This window comes from Heloderma suspectum, chromosome 17, assembly GCF_057233095.1.
Source record: "Heloderma suspectum isolate Gila_16-S chromosome 17, 16-S_ref, whole genome shotgun sequence".
NCBI classification, from domain to species: Eukaryota; Metazoa; Chordata; class Lepidosauria; order Squamata; family Helodermatidae; genus Heloderma; species Heloderma suspectum.
In genome coordinates, this window is record NC_139474.1 from 3,867,286 (window position 1) to 3,889,595 (window position 22,310).

The 22,310-nt window shown below is 51.4% G+C and overlaps 1 protein-coding gene across 1 annotated transcript; it reads left to right on the forward strand.

Annotated features, from left to right (window-relative positions):
* The first annotated feature begins 2,107 nt into the window (after positions 1-2,107).
* EEF1G (eukaryotic translation elongation factor 1 gamma) lies at positions 2,108-18,364 on the forward strand. Its single transcript, XM_084824328.1, has 10 exons — positions 2,108-2,142; positions 3,818-3,976; positions 5,126-5,189; positions 5,659-5,801; positions 6,912-7,055; positions 8,275-8,404; positions 9,546-9,732; positions 15,091-15,263; positions 15,374-15,498; positions 18,047-18,364. The coding sequence occupies exons 1-10, from the start codon at positions 2,128-2,130 to the stop codon at positions 18,203-18,205; spliced, it is 1,299 nt and encodes a 432-aa protein (XP_084680454.1). The 5' UTR covers positions 2,108-2,127; the 3' UTR covers positions 18,206-18,364.
* The last annotated feature ends 3,946 nt before the right edge of the window (positions 18,365-22,310 follow it).

Below are 22,310 nucleotides of genomic sequence, written 5' to 3' on the forward strand. Positions count from 1 at the left end.
TTGGCTTACAAGCCCCATCCTCCCCAGCCAGCCTAGCCGAAAAGTGCCAGGGTGGCCTACACATCCCGTCATCCCCAGCCAACCTAGCTGGAAAAACACCAGGGTTGGCTTACAAGTCCCATCCTCCCCAGCCAGCCTAGCTGGAAAGCGCCAGGGTGGCCTACACATCCCGTCATCCCCAGCCAGCCTAGCTGGAAAAACACCAGGCTTGGCTTACAAGCCCCATCCTCCCCAGCCAGCCTAGCTGGAAAGCGCCAGGGTGGCCTACACATCCCGTCATCCCCAGCCAGCCTAGCTGGAAAAGCACCAGGGTTGGCTTACAAGCCCCATCCTCCCCAGCCAGCCTAGCCGAAAAGCGCCAGGGTGGCCTACACATCCCGTCATCCCCAGCCAACCTAGCTGGAAAAACACCAGGCTTGGCTTACAAGTCCCATCCTCCCCAGCCAGCCTAGCTGGAAAGCGCCAGGGTGGCCTACACATCCCGTCATCCCCAGCCAGCCTAGCTGGAAAAACACCAGGGTTGGCTTACAAGCCCCATCCTCCCCAGCCAGCCTAGCTGGAAAGCGCCAGGGTGGCCTACACATCCCGTCATCCCCAGCCAGCCTAGCTGGAAAAACACCAGGCTTGGCTTACAAGCCCCATCCTCCCCAGCCAGCCTAGCTGGAAAGCGCCAGGGTGGCCTACACATCCCGTCATCCCCAGCCAGCCTAGCTGGAAAAACACCAGGCTTGGCTTACAAGCCCCATCCTCCCCAGCCAGCCTAGCTGGAAAGCGCCAGGGTGGCCTACACATCCCATCATCCCCAGCCAGCCTAGCTGGAAAAACACCAGGGTTGGCTTACAAGTCCCATCCTCCCCAGCCAGCCTAGCTGGAAAGCGCCAGGGTGGCCTACACATCCCGTCATCCCCAGCCAGCCTAGCTGGAAAAACACCAGGCTTCGCTTACAAGCCCCATCCTCCCCAGCCAGCCTAGCTGGAAAGCGCCAGGGTGGCCTACACATCCCGTCATCCCCAGCCAGCCTAGCTGGAAAAACACCAGGGTTGGCTTACAAGTCCCATCCTCCCCAGCCAGCCTAGCTGAAAAGCGCCAGGGTGGCCTACACATCCCGTCATCCCCAGCCAGCCTAGCTGGAAAAGCACCAGGGTTGGCTTACAAGCCCCATCCTCCCCAGCCAGCCTAGCTGGAAAGCGCCAGGGTGGCCTACACATCCCGTCATCCCCAGCCAGCCTAGCGGAAAAGCACCAGGGTTAGCTTACAAGTCCCATCCTCCCCTGACAGCCTTATGAGTAGGACTTATGTTGGATTTTTACCCTTGGTTTTTACAGGTAGCTTTTGTTTCTAGCGATTCTAAATTGGCGATCTCTGTTTTTATGGATTTTATTGAAACGTGTTTTTATGCATTTTTAAAAAATTCTATCCATTTTGTGTGGTTTCTGTATGGCATGCCACTATGAGAGGGGCGCACGCTTAAAGGCGGTCTAGGAATAAGTTTGGAGAGATATTATTATTATTATTATTAATTATCATCATCATAGAGAGACACCTGGAGAGTTAGAGCAGGGGCTGCTCTCTCACCATCCGTTTGGGGCAGGCTCATGCCCCATCGCAGCTACCTCACAACCTTGCATTTCGCCCCTGATTTCCCTTCAACCTCAGCGGACATCTAAAAATGGCTTTCTGATGAAACAGCCCTTTAATGAGCTTCCGCTGCGCATTAAAAACGTGGTTGTCCAGGCAGGCATTTGGGGTGGGTTAGGGTATTTTTAGAAATACGGTGTTTTTATTGTAGAACTTTATTGTTTTAAACTGTTCTATTACATACTTTGTACATCGACCAGAGTGGCTGCGTGACCGGCCAGATGGGCGATTAATAAATCTAATTAATAAACAAGCAAACAAACAAACCCGGAAATCGCCTATCCACAAAATGCATTGGCTGCTCCATCCGTTTCTTATCTCTGTGCGCCCTCGCACGTCGCCACCAGGAGGCTCCGCCTTTCTCCAGTGACGCAGTGAAAGCGGGAGGGGCGTGGCGCGCGGGGCACGCCGCGCTCGCCTGTCAGGCCGTCCCCGGCTCGCTTTACGGCCGCGTCGCGCGACGCCCCTCCTTTTCCTCTCCTCGCTAAGATGGCGGCGGCCGGGGTGAGCTTGCTTCTCCCGCGGGGGCCCGGCACCCATCCGCTGGCATCCGGCTCCGGGGGGCCGCGGCGGGGCCCGGGTGTTCGGGGGCGTGGAAGAGAGGGCCTCGGCCGTGCGGGGGCGGGCTGTTGGTGTGGAGGGGCGCCTGGGGGCGAGTGGTCGGGGCTGTGGAGGGCCTGGGGTGGGAGTGTCGAGTTACTCCTTTCTCCTCCTCCAGCCATTTGGCTGAAGGCGCGTCACTGCAGGAATTATTAGGGGTTTGCGCTCCGCTCTGGGCGTCTTTGCTGCCCCCTTCCTTAATAGGCATTGTAGGGTTGGGGGCTGAGGGAGTGCTGGGGGCTGGAGTCGTGCAGTGGCAGGCTCTGCTACAGCAGCCTTCCCCCGCAGCTGCGTTGGACTACAGCTCCCATTTCCCCCCAGCTGGCTGGAGGATGATGGGAGCTGTGCTTTGGTGTGTTGCCCCCTCGCTTCCCCAGGGGAAGCCTTACTGGCATTTCCGACAACGCAGCGGAAGATCAGTCCCCATCTCAGCTGTGCTGGCTGGGGGATGACGGGAGGTGTAGTTTTAACAGCTGGAGGGCACCGGGTGGAGGAAAGCTGTGCTCTGTTGAGGAGCTGAATAGCTCAAGCCTTCATGGGCAGAGACACCCGCCCCCTCAGTAGCCTGTAGGGTGAGCAGGAGGGGCAGGCGGTGGCTTTCATACCTTTCTTGTGAGGGTCCGGCGGTCGGCTGTGGTTGGTAACAGGACGATGGGCTAGTGGGACCCTTAGAAAGGCAACTTCATGGAGGACAAGAATGTCTCTTCCCAGAGACATCTGTCTGGCCATGCTGGACGCAAGGGGCTTCTGGTCTGATCCAGCAAGGGAGTCCCCGAATGGATGTGTCAGAGGAGAGTTGGAACTGGGGCTTTCTTTGGTGTGTAAAGTGCAGGTGGGGGCTTTGGGGTTGGAGTGCAGGGGAAGGTGGGCGGTCCGCTGGGTTCAGAGTCATCTATCTGGGAGGACAGGAAGGTAGATTATCTGCTTTGCACGCAGAAGGTCCTGCCCCATTCAGACCCAAACTCCAGGTAGGGCTGGAAAAGATCTGTTCAGGCCCGTGTTTGAATACTGAGCTAGGAAGACCCATAGGCTAAGCTCAGTATAAGGCAGATTCCTATATGGCAGGAGTGGGGTTTGGTGAGTGGGGAGACTAGGCTGATAGGGTAATAGGCTGTGGTGGAACAGTACGGAGAACCTTGGAGGCTGCCCACGGTTGGTGGGCGTGGTCCTGTATAAGGAAGGTCTCCTGGTGTCCTGGAAGTGTTTTAGCAGAGCCGAGTCTCAGTCGAGTGAGTGCATGAGAACAGAAGGATGGTGGGCTTTGTAGGATTACTTTTTGGTGACGAGAGCATTCTGACGGGGGGCAGGGAGAGAGGGGAAGCCTTTGAGATACTGCAGTGTCGGTGCTGCAGTGTTGGAAGGCCTGGTGAGCTGCACTGATGATGTAGGGTACCATGTCTCCGCCTTCAACTGTAAAATCCAGCCACTGTTACATTTGCTCCTCAAATTGCCCCTTTCAAAATAAATTGGGTTATCTCCAGAGGGGAAGGGTTCGTGTGCTAAGTTAGGAATCCCTCTTGGGGATCACCTTGATGGGCTGCTGCATTGGTCTTGCTTCTCACGCTGCTTTCTTCTGCAGACTCTCTACACCTACCCCGAGAACTGGCGGGCATTCAAAGCCCTCATCGCTGCCCAGTACAGTGGCGCCAAGATCAAGGTTCTTTCCGCTCCGCCACAGTTCCACTTTGGGCAGACCAACAAGACCCCTGAGTTTCTGAAGAAATTCCCGGTGGGGAAGGTGAGTCACTGTCTCCAGCTGCCTGCCTGCCTGCCTGCCCGCCCACCTTCCCAATGACTTCTGTGACGCGGGTGAAATGGGAGCTGCCTGTGAACCTTGGCTCTTCCCAGTTTGCCAGGTGTTAGCTGAGTATGGTGGCAAAGATGGTTGAAGCCTAGTGTGCGATCTGGGAACAGCGTCCCAGCTCCCTAGATAGAAACACCATCTAATCATATTTTGTGTTTAGATCGTCCTGTAAAGTATTCAAAGCATTTCACCTACACAGTCCTCCTTAAAACAGCCCTGTAATGCAGGCCAGTATTATGTCCCTCGTACTGCAGGCTGGTGGCTAAGTCCAAGAGAGCTTAAAGGGCGCCTGGTGAGTTCATGGCAGAGGTAAGAATTGGCCTGAGGACTTCTTAAGAGCTCAGTGTTAGCAGATATATCAGACCAGCTCCGGAAGAGCAAGATACAAATCTTTTAAATGAAACGGGCAACTCCCTGGCTTTGAGGCTCGCTTTGGAAATATTTCTGTGCATTTACACATACATCCCGCCCCTTGTTGGATGGTGCGCAGCCGATCTTGCTGAGCAGGGGTTTCCTACATAGCACGTGTGGCCCACAGTTGGGCCTTTGCTGTTTCTGAAACTTCTGGGGCGGATGTGTTACCAGTCTATATACTCTGTACATATCTTCAAGGGCTGCCACTGTGGTCTGCAGGTAAAGGGTCTCCTTGGGGGGGTGGGGATATCCTGTATGAAGAAAAAGGAATTAAGGCTAGGTTGGACTCTTTCCCAGACATACTAGTATTTCTGTCTGCAGGGAGTTGTGACTTCATAATACGGCAAGGGCATTCAAATATTCAGCCTTCCATCTGCACCTATATAGTCCAGGTAGAAACTTTCATCTCTTGACTACACATTGAAGGCCATTTTGTACAGTCAGGGGTGACTAGGCATCACACAGCCTTGAGTACTGTGCCTCAGTTTCCGCATGTGTTGGCAATGTTAGATTTTTTTGCTTATTCTGAGTTGCAGGCATCCCTGGATGGGTTAAGCTTGGGCAGAGGCAGCTGGGGGTAGGAAGGGCTCCCTGACGCTGGTGCGGTGGGTGCTTCAAAGTGGGACCCCTTGCATTTGGTGGCTTGAGAGAGTCTGTTTTCCTCCGTAGGTTCCAGCCTTTGAAGGGGACGATGGATTCTGCGTGTTTGAGAGCAATGCCATTGCACACTACGGTAATCCCAGTTGCCTCTTTCTGCTTGTTAATTTCCCAAAAATGGGGAGCGGTGAAGAAATCCTAGATCAGTGGCTGGCAAGTGGCTCTTCGACTTGCGGCAGCTTCAAGGTTGGCTGGCTGGCTGCTGGGGCAGGTGATGGGCAACTGGGGATGGGCTGCAAAAACTTGCTTTCTTGGAGTCTGCCCCCACGCCCATGTTAAGCCTACAGTTGCTTTAACAGACGCCAACTCTTGGCATGCCAGCCTCCCTGTTGGACTTGATTCAGCATTTCATGGACTCCTTGGGATGTCATGTCTGCTTTCTTTGCGTACTAACACCTAAGAACTACCAATGCCGCCCTGCTGAAAATGGCGTCTTAGTGGCCCTTTCTTGAGAGACCCCTGTGAATCCCGTCTGTTCTGTTGTTTTACCTTAGACTGTCTGATCATTAAACTCGTGTTCTGTCATGTCTGCTTTCCCACTCCAGTCAGCAACGAAGAGCTACGAGGAGTAACCAAGGAGGCAGCTGCCCAGATCATCCAGTGGGTGAGCTTTGCTGACAGCGATATTGTCCCTCCTGCCAGTACTTGGGTCTTCCCCACTCTGGGCATCCTGCATTACAACAAGCAGGTGAGTGGTGCGGGGAGATAATTGCTTTTTGCGCAGAGTCAGACCGCTGGTTCACGTAGCGGAGGGCTAGGCATGTTTTTTCGAACTGTGGTGCTGGAGAAGACTCTTACGAGTGCCCTGGACTGCACGGAGGTCAAATCAGTCCATCCTAAAGGAGATCAACCCTGACTGCTCATTGGAAGGACAGATGCTGAAGCTGAAGCTCCAATATTTTGGCCACCTAATGCGAAGAGAAAACTCCCTGGAAAAGACCCTGATGCTGGGAAAGACTGAAGGCAAAAGGAGAAGGGGACGGCAGAGGATGAGATGGCTAGGTATCATCACCGATGCAATGGATATGAACTTGAGCACGCTCCGGGGGAGAGCGCAGGACAGGAAGGCCTGGCGTGCTGTGGTCCACGGGGTCATGAAGAGTCGGACACGACTGAACGACTGAACAACAACAAAGGCATGTTTTGGTGCGCTTCAGATGTTTTGAACTACAACTTCCACAGGCCCTCCTAGTTTGGTCAATGGTTGGGGATTATGGGAGTTGCAGTCCAAAACATCTGGAGGGCACCAGCTTGCCTACCCTCTCAGCGGCCTTTTCCCAGCAGCACGAGCAGCCCTGCTGGATCCAACCAGAGGTCCGGCAGGTTCTGCAAACCAGATTGCTTCCAGAAAGCCCACTGCTGTTTCCCTTCTCCCTTTACCCGCAACGGGTATTCATGGGCATACCGCCTCTGAGCGTTGAGGCTCCACTTAGCTGTTACGCATAATTGTCATTAATATAAGCCCTGCTACCTGAGATTTTTTTTAACTGGAGACACTGGGATTGAACCTGGGAACTTATATGTATGTGATCTCTGGGTAACTGGCTCGTATTGATATAGATCGGGGATGGGGAAGACCGCCTGAAAATAGAAGATGCGCTCTGTCATATTTTCCTCTACATTGTATTGATATTTGCATTGGATTTTTGTATACCAGGGAATGCTGTTTTCCTTCCTGTTTCTTATTCTCTTTCAGGTGCCATGACTCAGTTTTGTGCTTGTGATGTGGCTACAGCAGACTAATGCTCCTGCCCCTTCAGGGTTTCCCCCTAAATTGTCTGTCTGTCTCCCCTTCCAGGCCACAGAGTATGCCAAGGAGGAAGTGAAGCGGATTCTGAGCCTCCTGGACTCCCACCTGAAGACTAGGACATTCCTGGTGGGGGAGCGCATCACGCTGGCGGACATTACGATTGTCTGCACGCTGCTCTGGCTCTACAGACAGGTGGGTCCCTGGCAGCTGGGAGAGGAGGAGCCCATCAGCAGAAGGCTCTTAGCGTGGCAGTGCCCAAGGGGTCAGTAGAAGCGCTGGCATTGGGTGTGAAGTGCATCCATGTACTGGTCACCTCCAGTAGGTGTGAGCTGCTTCTCTGGCCGTTCACAGCTCTACAGCGCCCGACCTGACTTGCCTGTGAAGAATTGGGGCTTGTGGGGCCAGATTGGCAAAACTGAGTATATGACCAAAGAAGAGAGCATTTGACAGGATCTTTGCTGGGTCCTCTGACCGTGAAGCTGGAAACCAGCATCTTTGCTGAACCAACAGCAACCAAATGAGAAGTAGTGGAGGTGTGGCCCGCTTCATATCTCTCCACCTCTTGGCTCGTTATGCTTTGAACCTCGGCACTAGACCTAGTTGAAGTTAGCGTGGGGAGATATGGAAGAACGGGCTCTTCGTTTCACCGCGACAGAAGTCGCGCTTCCTGGATGTCATGGGGAGAAAAATCCCCATGAGATTTTGCCCCAGAGTTGTTTGAGTAGGCCTTTGCGATAACTTAAGCAAATAATTCGCCTTCAGTGGTTCTTATTGCGTAAGCCTATTTCTATTAGCTATGGGGGGACGGCAAGCACTGTGTGTTTCTCCCTCCTTCCTGTTCTCTCTCACGACCACAAGGAAGAGATTGGAAGTTTTTGCTTCTGTTTTTTAACTAAGTAGAGTTACCCATTGCGCTTAAACTTGGGAAAGTCCACTTAGTTTGAATTATGGTTTGCCAAACACGTCAGGTTCAGACTGTGGTTTATGATCCTGGCTTGTCTGAACAAACCATAATTCAAACCAACCAGAGATCCCCAAGTTCAGGTGCAATTGGGAATCCTGGTTAGTTTAAAAGCAAAGATCTCCAGTCTCCTCCTCGTGGCCATGCCAGAGAAGAAGGGAAGGCAAACACCTGCCTGATGTTTGTTCACATAGCTGCAAACAGTTGTTCACTGTTGTATCCAGTGTTAATCCTACATAGAATAAACCGATTTAAATGAATAGAGACTTATGTTCATCACAACTAAATTCCCATTCATTTCAGTGGGTCTACTCTGTGTTGTACTAACATTGGGTGATGATACATTATCTATACAGGCTCTTGGAGTCAAGATCAAATGGGGCAAAGGGGTGTGTCACTTAGTCTGAGAATACCACCCTTCTTGAATACTTTCTGCTTTTCCCTTTTCAGGTTTTGGAGCCGTCCTTCCGCCAACCTTATGAAAATGTTAACCGTTGGTTTGTGACCTGCATAAACCAACCACAGTTCAAGGCCATCCTGGGAGAAGTCAAGTTGTGTGAGAAGATGGCACAGTTTGATGGTAAAGGAACTAGGGATCCTATGTTAAATTGTTAGGCTTTAAGGGCGCAATCCTATGCATGTTTAGACAGAGAAAAGCCCTACAACTACCAACATTCTGAATACTGGTAGTTGTAGGCCTGTTCTCTGTCTAAACTTGCATAGGATTATGCCCTTAATCTCTTATAAGCCATCCTTAGCTGAAGGTGGCCTAATTAAAAAAAAAAAAAAGTGTACTTGTAGAACAGATAGTGAGTTTGGCAGTCCTTTCCCCTCTTTGGTTCTGTAGCAAGGTTGCATCTCTCCCCTACCCTCTGTCTTGTGAAAGATGGCATGGTTCAGAATTTTGGGGACACTTTTTGTTTGTTTGTTCCCAAGGCCGTGGCATTCCTTGCAGAATTTCTCCCATGGATAAGCATGTGTTTCTGCCAGCAGTATCGGTTTTCTGAAACTGCTCAACGAAGTTCTCTGCAAATTCGGACACATGATGTGTGATGGATGAACCCAGCTTAGTTTCTTGGTGAAGACTACTGACTTTGAATACTTAAGAGTTGCTGGTTGGCTTTCCCTCTGTGACCTTGGGAAGTAATGAGATCTGCTTGCTTAAGCTTGAACAGAGTGGCAAAGGAGACACTTTTAAAACATTCAAGTATTGGGTGCAGTATGGCTTCACAGCCATAAACTTCTAACCTACCTACCCCGAATTATTGCTTGGAGTAAACCAGAGTTGCCATTGGTGACGCTACTGTAACTTAGTAGTTATGTGCTTTTGCGTGTATAAAGTTACGTTTTTAGTTACTGGCTTCTCCAGTTAAAAAGAGAAGACAGAAAACCAGGAAGGACCTTCCTGAGTGGAAGTTCTCAGAACAGATAACTGGACACCAATGCATATATACATTAAACTTAAAGGAAGATGCATTTGGGGTAGCTTACATTTGCCAAAGTTCTATGGCCACATGAAACTTCAGATTGTTCCACTTAGCCCAGTGTTGTCTATATTGATAGGCAGTAGCATAGGGGAGGGGGTGTCTTTACCAGACCTTTCCCCTGAGACCTCGTTGCCTCAAGGTGCCAGAAGTTGAATCGAGAGCTTTCTGTGTGTGAAACCTGCGCTTTGCCTCTGGATTGTGGCCTCATTCACCCAATTCTCCTTTTTCCTGCAGCTAAGAAGTTTGCTGAGAATCAGCCCAAGAAGGAAGTGCCCAAGAAAGAGAAGCAGCTGAAGGAGGAGAAGAGGCCTGAGAAGAAAGAGGAGAAGAAGCCAGAGCCTGAGGAGGAGTTGGATGAGTGTGAGCAAGCCTTGGCAGCTGAGCCCAAATCCAAAGACCCCTTTGCTCACCTCCCCAAGAGGTAAGGCCCTGTGACGGGCTCACGATGGGGTGTTACAGCGTGACGGGAGGCTGGGGTGGATCTTCAGCTTCTGAAGAGCTCAGCAGAGCTGCACCAAGTCGAGTGTGCCAGGGAACTGAGTGTTTTCTTGCCCAAGCCTAGTTGCAGCTTAGCAGATCAAGCCAGAGCCTACTCTGCTTTAAAAACAAAAATGCGTATTTGTTTTAATCACATGGTAAAGCCAAGGACCTATGCATCCCCCCCCCAAACTTTAAATCTTCCTCAGCCATTAACTTTTACTTGCATGTATTTAAAACATTTACAGCCTACCTTTCCTCCAGAGAGTTCAAGGTGGATTTCAGCAGGCATAGTTCACGGACTTTCAGGTGTCTTTGCCTCTGTAATAAGAGCTGTACATCACTTTTTAAAATGTGGGCTTCTGCAGTCACTGCTGCATTTCACCGAAGGCTGCCCCTTGGTTCCAGGGGGAGCATCCAGTGGCATCCTGGAGCAGTGGTGGCCTTTCTGTTATGTCTGTCACAGACTCTGGCTCCCACCTCCAGTTGCAGGGATGTCAGGCATCCTCCCAGGGTGTGCAGAGTTGGGTGCCCACAGCCGTTCCACTAATAGCTCCTAAGCTGTAGGAATAAGGTAGCATCAGCTGTTGGACTCATGCCATTTCCTTCTGTGGTAGAGCCCTTAGACACCAGCCTCTGTCTAGTGGGGTGACTCTGATTTCTACACCTGTTCCCCTTGGGCATCTTCATTGAGCCGCTGACAAATGGAGTGCTGTGTACAGATGGGTAGAGAGCCTACATGGCAAGGGGATGGGATTGAGGCCCCCTGCCCTTTCAGGCAAATCAGAATCCCCCATCTTGGGAGGGCGGGGGCAGCTAGGGCTGTGCCTGCTGTTCATTGGCACCCTGGCAGCGGAAAGCGTCATGCAGGCCAAAGTGCCCAGCTGTGTAGTGCTGGAGTTACAGGCAAAGAGAAGGCAGCAGGAAGGAATTGGGCTTGGAGGACGCTTGCCCTGTAATGCCCCTGCTCTGAAGCAAGGATGCTTAAAACTGAGCGTTCCCCATTTACAGCTCAATGTTTTAACGGGAATAGCACGCTCTTTTCAGTCTCGTTTCCTCCAGCAGGGCATGAAGGCAAGAGCCTTCCTCTTCTGGTTCTCTTATCTCGAGCAGCCGGCATGCAGAAGTCTGTTGCCTCTGAAAACGGACACTCGGTGTGTCGATCTCTACTCCGTGAATTGGACTAAGCCCTCTCAAAGCATCTGAGCCAACGGAGATTGCCACACCTTGTGGCATTGTATAGGACAGGGATGTCGAGCCTTTTTTCAGCCCGAGGGCCCGATTCAGTTTTGAAGACGCTTTTGGGGGCTGCATTCCAGTGGCGGGCGGGAGACAAGGGATGGGCCCCCGAATGCCAGCATCTTGTAGCTTCAAGCTCTTCCTGCCGGTAATGAAGCCTTCGGAGAGACATTTCAACCTTCTGGGGGGGGGGGGGGCACAAAAACCGGGAAACGGTCAGCCGTTAGGGTAAGGGGTGAGGGCTTCTGGCGAACCCTGGAGGGCCAAATTGGGATGCCAGGTGGGCTGGATTTGGCCTGAGGTTCTGCCCCCCTGGCTTAGGACATCAAGTGCACGAACGGCATGCTTAAAATCCCTAAATTTGTGCACAGCTGATGCTGTAAACAAGGTGCTGCTAGCAAGTTGCTGTGGAGCAGGGGGCTGGGAGTTGCTGGTCTCCTCGGCATGTTGGGCTTGAACCGCTGAGAACCTTGTGGGTCAAGAAATGAATTCCACCTGGAAGACAACAGAGGGCTGGTGCAGAGTCCAGGAGGACCTCTGGCTTCTTCTTCCCTTCCTCACTTTGAGATAGAAGTTAGGGGGGTTTCTCATTTGGGGTTAAAGTTGTTGAGTCAGAGGCATCCCAGTGCCATGTATACTGGCTGCCTTTCCAAGGGTTCTACCTTGAGGGAATGCTGATACCTGCCAAGAGGGTCCTGCATTTCTGCCCTGTGTTGCAGAGGTTTCTAAAGACTGTTAAGGGTCTCTCCACAATAAGCCACACAACAAAGGGACCCAATTACATGCATTCGTTCTCCTATTGTACAAGGATAAAATATTGGAACACACATCAAAATCCCAATGACATAAATGCTATGAGTCACCAACAATGGGTCACCAGTAAAAAGTCCATTTCAGCTATGAGCCTTTATCATGCTCATCCAACTGACCGATGGCTTCTGATTTCTCAAGAGCTCCAGCTTGAATCAGTAGTAAATACTAGTCCTCCCAGAGTTACCATGTAACATGAGCAATCCTTCAAAGTTGGCAGTGTCATCCTTTGTAGAAAATTACTGCTTGTTCCAGGGTGTGCTTCTGTATCAGTTTCAAGCTGTCCGTCTTCACTGCTGCTGGGTTATTGCAGAGGTTTCTAAGGCACAAGCTTGCTTCATGTGAGGCAGCAGCCAGGCTGTGGGGCTCTCTGTTACCCCAACAACAACATCCAGAACGTGCCCAATACTGCAACCTCGGGGGATGTTTATTGGTGACAGGCCCAGTGCTTTTGGGGGATGTTTGCCTGCCATTCCTGATCTCCCCATTGGGCGGTCCTGTGGAATACAGGACCTGTGTATTGCCTGTGTTCTATGGAATACAGCTTTGAAAACCTTGGCTAGGTGTTAATTTCTTTGTAGTACTACTTCTAAAGCAGGTAACTACACCCCCAGTCGTAATAGTGTGTCGTAGGGATCTATGTCCTCTCCAAGAAATAGGGCTGGGTGTCCTCTGCATACTGGTAACCTCAGTGGCTTCATGGAGATGTTAAATATAAGGATATACGTCCATTCTATCTGCATTTTGCAGATTGTGAGATGCCTTTTGTTTCATTGTCTCCCAATTGACAGAATTGGATATTTCCCAAATTTGCGCATTTGTGCCAGTCCCCGTCCCCCCCAAATGCATTTTTGTGCTTTAGCATATGGGGGAAATGCGTATTTTCTGTGCGTGTTTTGTTAATTTTCCGTATTTCTCTACCTCTGAATTTGCGTAACATTCCAGAAAGTTTAAAAAAAAAAAAAAAGGTCCACAAGTCTGTGGAATCTGTGTGACTTGGGCAAAACTGGTATCCATGGGTCAGAAGCATAGAAATCTGAACTCATTGGATTCTGTTGTGGATTTCTTGGACAACCGTAGTTAAATAGCATGGAGACGGGGTGGAATCTGCTGGGAGCCCATAGCATGAGTGCTGATGGATCAAGCAGTCGTCCCTCAGCCCCACCTTCTGGAACTGGCCCCCTCCACGTAGGGGAGCACAGTGCTTATATCTGCAGGACTGCACTGCTTCAAGTCACGCACACAGCCTCCTCCGGTTCGCCAAGAGTGATCGCCAGAGGGCAGCAAGCTGCTGTTCTTTGGCAGCCACTGGGCCAAAATCCTGCCTGGCCTGCCACGCCCTGCCACGTGCCTGGGACAGCTTTTGTGCTTCATTCCGGCCAGGCTGAGCCCACATTCCCTGCTGGGCTGGAAACTGGGAGGGACAAGCAGCATTTATGGCCAAGGGCCTCTTGTTTGTCAGAACTTCAGAGGGCTAATGGGCAGCGTTAGCCATGCCTCGAGATGTAAAACTTGTGGAACGGCTGATGTCCCAGAAAGGGATATGTAGGAGGGAGACCAATTCTGTTTTTAACCCCAGTAAGAAGTTGGAAAAGTGTGTGTGTAATAATGAGAAAAGTTGGGGTTAGCAAATGGGGGCTTGTCTTCAAACCCCACTAACCTGATCCTGCACATTATGAACACTGAGGTGTTTGTGGGCTACAGCCACAGACATCTCGGGTAGGGGAAGCAAGGAAACCAAATCCAGACCTCAGCCTCGGGGGGCGGGGCCTTCCCCATCCAGAGCACGTTCCGTCGCTGAGCTGTCATCCCTCTCCTCGTATTAGTACTCGAAATACAGTGTGTTTCGCAACGGTAATATGCGGCTAATGTTGGCTGTGTTGCAACAGCTCAGCTGTTACTGAAATGAGCCGTCCTGTGAGCCAATACAGGCTTAAACAGTAGCTGACTTGTTTGGGGGGGAATAACCTACCCCACCCCGGTGCGGTGTACCAGGCGTAACTAATAGCGCTGTTCGTTCTGAAAGCGGATGGGTTGTAATGCTGCTGCACCTTTCACCCACATGACCTCTGCTTCCTGGAAAAACCAGTTCTGGGGAGAGTTTTCAGCTGGCTTTCCCATTCAGCGGTGTGGATGAACTGGCTGTAGGTAGGTTGGGGGTGTAATAATTGGCATCCACGGTGCCCCACCTCTGCGGGATTGCAAGCCACTCAATCCCCTGCCGGACCTGTGGAAGGAGGGGCCTGCTCTTCTTGAAGAAGGCACTAGGCAGGGTGGCAGCCGTGTGTACTGACCTCCCACCCCAAGGTTGACGTCTTCCATGCACTTGCTGCTCTCCCCCCCCCCCGCCTTAATTCTTTCTGTGCATGCTCGGGCTAGAGGCGGTGTGTCCCTAGGCCATCCAGATCGACTACTGTAATGCTCTCTACATAGGGCTGCGTCTAAAGAGGGTACTGAAGAAGAGCCACCCCAGAGCAGACCAGGGGTCCATCTAGCCCTTTCACACACTGGCTGGCCAACTACCTGTGGGAAGCCCAGTCGCAGGACATGAATCCAACAGCACCCTCCCACCCATGTTCCTCAGCAACTGGCATATTGCCTGTGATACTGGAGGTGTCAGATAGCCATCAGGAGCCTCGGCTGGTGCCAGATTCAGCTGCCAGGCAGCTTGTGGGTCCCCCTTCCCCAGTATATTGCAGTTACATCAGTTGTATTTGTTACCCATTCACTCCCAGGTGCAGCTTTAAAATCCTGGTACTAACCTTTGAAGTCCTGAATAGCTAGGGACCAGATTATTTGGAGCACCACCTACACCCATATGAACCTACTCGGGCATTGAAATTGGCCTTGGAGGCCTTGCTCTCTGGTCCAACGGTAATAAAGATCTGGTTGGCATGTACCAGGGACAGGGCTTTTTTGGTGGTGGCCCTGCACTTGTGGAATTCTTACCCTGAAGACCCCATTTGGCCCCCTCTCTCTTTTTTTGCCTTTAAACAGACCCTAAAGACTGTATTCCTCCAAGCTTTTTATTGATTTCACTGCCAGATACATGAGTTTATCTGATGCAGTTTTCCTTGCAGGGTTTGTTCCATTGGGGCATTAACACTTTTTATTGTAAGCTGCCTTGTGAGGGCTTGTTAAAAAGGCCGGGTGAAAATTAAACTCCGACTACGGTGGTGGTCTTCATTTGAGGAGCGAAAGGCTTCTCTCTGTGCAGAGGATGAACGGCGGCTCCTCCCTGTTTTCCCTCCAGCCCCTTCGTCATGGATGAGTTCAAGCGGAAGTACTCCAATGAAGACACCCTGACGGTGGCGCTGCCCCACTTCTGGGAGCATTTTGACAAGGAGGGTTGGTCCATCTGGTACGCAGAGTATCGCTTCCCCGAGGAGCTCGCACAGACGTTCATGAGCTGCAATCTAATCACGGGTAAGGCTGCTGTGCTCTTCCTCATCTCCCCCTCCCCCTTTCTCCACTTGGCAGCCGTTGAGCTTGGCCAGATGTGAGCTTGTTTCTCCCTGCCCCCCTTTTTCGGGCAGGCATGTTCCAGCGCCTGGACAAGCTTCGCAAGAACGCCTTTGCTTCCGTCATCCTCTTTGGCGCCAACAACGACAGCAGCATCTCTGGCATCTGGGTCTTCCGTGGGCAGGAACTAGCCTTTCCGGTGAGTCTGGGCCACAGATGGTGTCTGAGCGAGTGTGAGGATGCACGAGCCAGTGAAAATCTGTGATCGGGCAAGCGTCATTTCAGTGTGCTGCTTCCCCTAGGTCCTGGTGAAATGGAGATAAGAGAGCTGCCTTGCGTTCTCTCTCTCAGTGGTTCGTTGCACCTCGTTTCATTTTTAATTAAGCTGGACTTGAGTTGTCTTCCCATAAGAAATTGTGGGGAAGCCTCTCTCAATATACAGAGCGGGGAAACAATCGCAACAGCACATAAGAATAAACATCAGTAAGCCTTTCAAGATGCCATGCCAACATTTAAATAAATACTTCAGTGATTCATAGGAAAAAAAGTTTTTTAACCAGTGCAAGGGTGCAATCCTATGCAGGTTTAGACAGAAAAAATACTTTTTTCTGTCTAAACCCGCATAGGATTGTGCTCTGAAAGGTTAAAACCAACAGCTTTAGGGGAAGGAGAAAAACATCAGGTTGAAGGGACAGAACCAAGAGAACAGGCAATTTAAAGTGCAATCCTATGCATGTTTAGATAGAAAAAAAGTCCTACAATTCCCAGCTTTCCCCAGCCAGCCATGCAGGACCATTTTCTGTCTAAATGTGCCTAGGATTGCACCCTTAGTTGATTTGTATGAGTGAGTTGATTAAACCTGCATTCACTTTCATGAGGGAGCAGATCTAAAGGCCATTCTGTTGTGCATGTGTGTTGCAGCACGTGGCATGTTAGCAGTGCCCTCATATAGGAGGGAAGGTAAACACTTATTTAATTTAATTTCACTACACATCACTTCTTCTAGCAACCAGCTTGGGTGGCTGAATACCTGTCAACTTGGCAGTAAAACAGCCAGCATAAGGTAGTGGCTTCTACTTACTTGTGGGGCTTCCTAGGTATACAGACATACAGAAGTGCATGAACCGCAGTGGAAAATAATTAAAAATCCCAAGTGGCCCAACAAGTGGCCTGTGCGACCTTAAGACTTGACGAGGTGCTGGTGGGTGTTGAGCCTCTAGCAAGGGTGGACAACTTGTGTCCCTCCAGGTGTTTGGGCCTACAACTCCCCTGAGCCTCACCCTTGGCTCTGTTGGCTAGGGCTGATGGGAATTGTAGGCCAAAATGTCTGGAGGACACACGTTACCTGCTCTTGGGAATAAAAGGTCTAAAAGAACTAGAAACGTGTTGGTCTGGAAGTCTGGTTGAGAGCAGCCGAGGCACTGGATGTTAAGGAGCGAGTTGGGATGCGTGTGTGAAATGGCTCGGGTTCCAGGATGAAAGACCTACGGTACTAGAGAGAAGACTAGGGTGGGTGGTAACATGTCCTTTCCCCCCTGAATCCATCCCACCCACATGAGGCCTGGCCAGGACCAGAAGTCTCTTATTCTAAGCTTTCAGGGGCCTCGGGTAGGAATACTCCTCCTTAAGGGCTGGGGATACAATGCAACATTTTGTTATGGGTAACACTTGTATATCCTGTGTTGTCATAGGGGGCTCCTCTGGTCTCCCAGCCAGATTGCTGATCGGGTCCGCATCTGCTTGGTCTCTTAATGCTTCTGCATCCGTTGTTATTCCCAGCCTCATTGGTAAAACTGAAGAAGAGGGATTCCCTAGTAACCCTCAGAGCTGCCCCAAGAAAAGCACACTTTGCCACAACTATGCAAGTGGGCCCACGTGCAAGCACTCGAAATTCTCCGTCACTATTGGCAAAGGAGAAGTACAATGCAGTGTCTTCTCAGGTCAATGTAGTGAGCGGCCTGTGCTTGCCTTCCCCAGCATACTGCGTGGTAGCCATGCAAGAATCAAACAAACATTTGTTGGCTGTACACGAAAAGCTCATTTCTTGGTATAAAGAACAGGGAGTGAGGGAAGATGGCGACTGGGGCGAGGTGAGTGTAGGAGCCAGTAGACCAGGGGTAGCAAGCTGGTCCCCTCCTGTTGCTGTGGACTACAACTCCAAAGAGAGACAGTGTGATGAGAGACCTGGGTTCTAGTCCCCCCCTCGGCCATGAAGCTCACTCACTGGCTGACTTTGGGCCAGTCACGGACTTGCTCAGCATAACCTACCTCACAGGGTTGTGTGAGGATAAAATGGAGGGGAGGAGAAGGATCATATCGGCCGCCTTGGGTTCCTTGCAAGAGGGAAGAAGGTGGGATGTAAATGTGACAAATCAATAAAATAAACCCCTATAATCCCAGTCCTTTGGCCCTGGTGGCTGGGGATGTTTGTAATCCACCCAGAAAACTTTGGTTATTGGGCGGATTAAAAATACAATAACAATAATAAACAAATGATATTGGGGGGGGGAGTCCAAAATGGCTGCAGGGCACTAGGTTGCCTACTCCTGCAGATGAAATGATGCAGCACGGTTACTTCTGCAAAAGCGTTTACCGTGGTGTAGCTTTACCAAAGGTCCCCAGTGCCCTTGATTCTTGGTTTTAGCTTTAACCAGGGCTGAACTGGCCTGATGGTTATGAGGGAGGGAGATGGGGAGGGAAGGAGCCCCGCCCTGTACACTGACTCTGCCTCCCTGTGTCGTCTTCAGCTGAGCCCTGACTGGCAGGTGGATTACGAGTCCTACGCCTGGAGGAAGTTGGACCCGGAGAGCGAGGAGTGCAAGACGATGGTGAAGGAGTACTTCCTGTGGGAGGGGGAGTTCAAGCACGTCGGCAAAGCTGTTAACCAGGGCAAGATCTTCAAGTGATGGCTGCGGCCAGAGCCGCCTGGGAGCTGTTCGCAAAACATGGACCTCATGAGGGACGTATCTCCCGAGTGGCGGCGGCTGCCGATGGTGGAAACAACTGGAGCTGAAGGAGAGACATTGTGACGTTCTAAGAAGTGAATTAAAAACCTGAGTGTGCTAGCTGCAGTGGTATCTTGTCTGTCTGTGGTTCCTGGCGGAGGGAGGGGAACTCTGCCACTTCGGTGTGGGAGGAGACAAGGTCTCCCTCGCACACCGTTGCGACTCTGCGTGCGTTCAGGGGCCCACCAGTCATGGCTTGCCGTACTAGCCGGCCTCTCTTTATGTTCCCCACCTCCCCCTCCTTTGACTCTTCTGTCGCATGAAGCGGGAGGGGTTTCTTTCACCTATGCTGAGATAGGGCAAAGTGAAGAAACCAGCAGACTTCTCACCCCATTCTTCCTCCCTGAGCACAAACGTGAGAACGTGACCCTGCCTGTTCCTTGGCCCCTCTGGCAAGCATGGGAGCCATGAAAGCGAGAGGGCTGGGAGACAGCTGCGGTTCCTTCTCCAAATCAGCACGAGCACGGGAGGGACGTGAGCTGCTCGCTAGCCTTTTTGCCAGTTCCTGGGCCCTGGCGACTGGATTTGTCGGTTCCAGAGCGCAGTGCACGTACCACCACCAATCTACGCACGAGCCCCACGTAAGTAGGGTCTGGGTGCCATGGTGGCAAAGGCACCTTGTGCGTACTGGACTGCCAACCCCTGTTTAGAGCCACTGGGGTGGGTGGGCAGTACTAGCCAAGCAGGGTCTCCGCTCTTCGCTTTCAGAGCTCCACTGGTGTTCTTGCAGCTGCTTTTACTCCTCTTGGTGAATTGCTGTCTCTCCATAATCCCATCTGGCTGGTTTGCTTAAGCCAGCTGCCTGCGCTTGCCCCACGGTCCTGTTCTGAGTGAGTGGGGAGCTGCTAATGAGAAGGCATTGTGCAGCTATTCCGTCGAGATTTTTTGCAGTAAGAGAAAAGATGGAGGTGGTGGGAAAACAGAAGAGGGTTACGAGTTGAAAACTATGTCTGGACCCGCTGAAATTCCATGAATGAGGCAGGACCACTGTTTCATAAAAGCCTTATCTGGAAGCACATGGGTGCATGTGTGCGCTCGTAATGCTCAGAGGACAGGGACCAGGGAGGCTGTTTGTCCTTGGAGGCAAGGTGTTATAGGGCTGCTGTATAGGACGCTGCCTTATACCAGGTCAGACTATCCACTGAGCTTCTACTTGCCCAGCAGCAGTTCTCCAGATCTCTGGCAGAGAGAGGATTCTCCCATCAGAGGGGCAACAAAGATGATCAGGGGACTGGAAACAAAGCCCTATGAAGAAAGACTGAAGGAACTGGGCATGTTTAGCCTTGAGAAGAGAAGACTGAGGGGAGATATGATAGCGCTGTTCAAGGACTTGAAAGGCAGTCACAGGGAGGAAGGCCAGGATCTCTTCTCATCCCAGAGTGCAGGACATGGAGTAATGGGCTCACATTACAGGAAGCCAGATTCCGGCTGAACATCAGGAAAAACATCCTGACTGTTGGAGCAATATGGCAACGGAACCAATGACCTAGGGCGGTGGTGGGCTCTCCCACACTGGAGGCATTCAAGACGAGGCTGGACAGCCACCTGTCAGGGATGCTCTGACCTGGATTCCTGCATTGAGCAGGGGGCTGGACTGGATGGCTTTGTAGGCCCCTTCCAACCCTATGATTCTATGACTATGATCACCTGTTCCCTGATCCGTATAACTGAACCTGGTACCTTCTGCATCCAAAGAAGGTGCCCTAGCGCTACCCTATGGTCTGTCCTCTGCTCCTTGACCACACACAACTGCTTGCTAGAAGCCTCCCTCTCGAGATGGAAAGGGCTGTCTACCAGGGCTGCGCAAGTCCATGCCTTGTGAAAGCCTTGGGCCCAAAGACGCTTGACTTGCAGGCTATGTAGGCTTATGTAGCCAAGGCCTAAAATAGGTGGGGGTGGATGGATAGAAGTGGCACTTTTCCTAGTTGTAAGACAGGTTTCTGTGACCTGCCTCCCAGCTGAAGCTATTTATGGGAGGAAGCGGGGATATGGAGACACACAGGAACGAGGCAGCTGGACGAGCTTCCCCTCCACACACTAATTTTATCAGTGCTCAGTGAAGAGGGCTGAGGCAAAGGACGAACACACCTTCGGTATTGATTCAGGGCTTGCCTAAGCAAACACCGCCGACTGCCCCCATCTGCGCCGACAAGGAATAAACAGTAGTCCAGGTATTCCATGTGTTCCTTCCACCCACCCCTTCGATCGTGCTGGTCAAACCGTGGATCCTTGAGGAATTCTGAGGAGACGCCCCTCCCGGAATTCAGAGCTGTGTACCATAATCCTGTGCTGCGGACCAAAGTCACGGAATGTCATATCGTGCAACTTCGCTTCCTGTAGATGTAAGAAGTTTCTAGCCTTGGCGGCCATTGTACAAAGGAGCTATTGTGCTGTGGGTGTTATTGTTTGCAGCCAAATTTGGGGGGGGGGGGGGCTTCCGAATCGTACCTTGCCTTGGTGTGGGTTTGGGGTTTCATCTGGACCTGGTGTCTCCCAGGACTGGATTCTTGCTATCACAAACCCCGGGCAAAGGTGAAGTCTGACTCATTGCAGACTAGCTGGCCCTTGGCATTGAGAGCATCCAACTGAAGTCTCCATAGCATCAAGTAATTTTCTTTTCCGTTCTCGTTCGTGAAGAAGCACTGATTTGCTGTGGGTTATCCATAACAGCAGCTGAGCAAGGAGATGTCTATCCTCAGAGGTGCCTATCATGTAACACAGGGCAAGTCCCTCAGTATCATACTGTGCTCACAAGCATCCTCGAGACCTCGGTGGTCGGCACCTTGGAGGACCTTTCCCGTCTGCTGCTCCAGAAAGCTCGTTCTTGCGGGGTCATGCAAGTAGAGTCTGCATGGTTTCCGTCTTCACCATTTCCCTTGCTGGCCCTTGCAAACCGCCATCCCAGTCAGTCACCTGCGGCGCTCTAGTCTAGAAGCAGGCTCTGGCTGCATCCTGCTCTTCTCCCATCCCCTTCGCTGGTTCAAGTTGGCTGCCCTTTTTTTTGCTGGGCTCCCAACGTTCTTGCAGTTTTCCTTTCTGGCGCGGTGGCTTGTTTGGTGCAGGGTGGGGAGGGTTTGGAGAAGGGGGCATCGCTTATGTTAATTGCATCCATCTGGCTTCTCGGGGGCCCTCGGGAAGAGTGAATCATGGACACATCCTGCTGGTGGGTTGGGTTTGGGTGCAAGCAGGTCTGTATCATACCGAGCCAAACGCAGTGGTGGGAGGAAGAAGGGAGCAGAGCCCCATAATGGGCATCTGAGACCAGAGCAGCTTTGCACCGTAACTTACAAGTCAGTGTGTACTTACCAGCTGCTGCTGCCCTCTTTTCCCCCACCGCCCCACTTTCCTGGTCTGCATGCAGCTGTTGCAATATTATGTTGCTGCAAAGCTTGTTTTATTGCCTGCCAGCTGCAAAGCTTGTTTTATTGCCTGCCATGTGCATAGGTAACCACATCTGTATGTCGCTTCTCAAAGAAATGCAACAGACAAACCCAAAAACCCCAACACCAAGTACAATAACATACCCATTAAAACCATACAAATTTATCCATCTAAATGATCGCCTAAAGGCCAAAAAAGAATCCCGCCCCCCACTCCAGTACAGGCAGAAAGAACAAAAGAGAGCTGAGGTTATTGTATAAAAATGTAATAAATAATCACTACCAAGTCCGGGCCATTAAACTATCCAAATCCTCATGAAAAGAGAAGCTTCTTTGCCTGGCACCCTACAAATGGCAAAACTGGCACCAGGCAAGCTTTCCTGGGGAGCATTTTGGAATCGGGGGGGCTACCACAGAAAAGGCCACATTCCTTCATCGCCACTTCCAAATATTGCTCTGAGGGGCATGGAGCAAAGGCCCTCAGATGTTGATCTTTGGGTCTGGACAGGTTTGTATGGGGAAAGACGGTCCTTGAGGTACTGGGGTCTGAAACCCTGCAAGGCTTTATAGGTCAACACCAGCACTTTTAACTGGGCTTGGAAACAGTTTGGCAGCCTGTGCAGGCA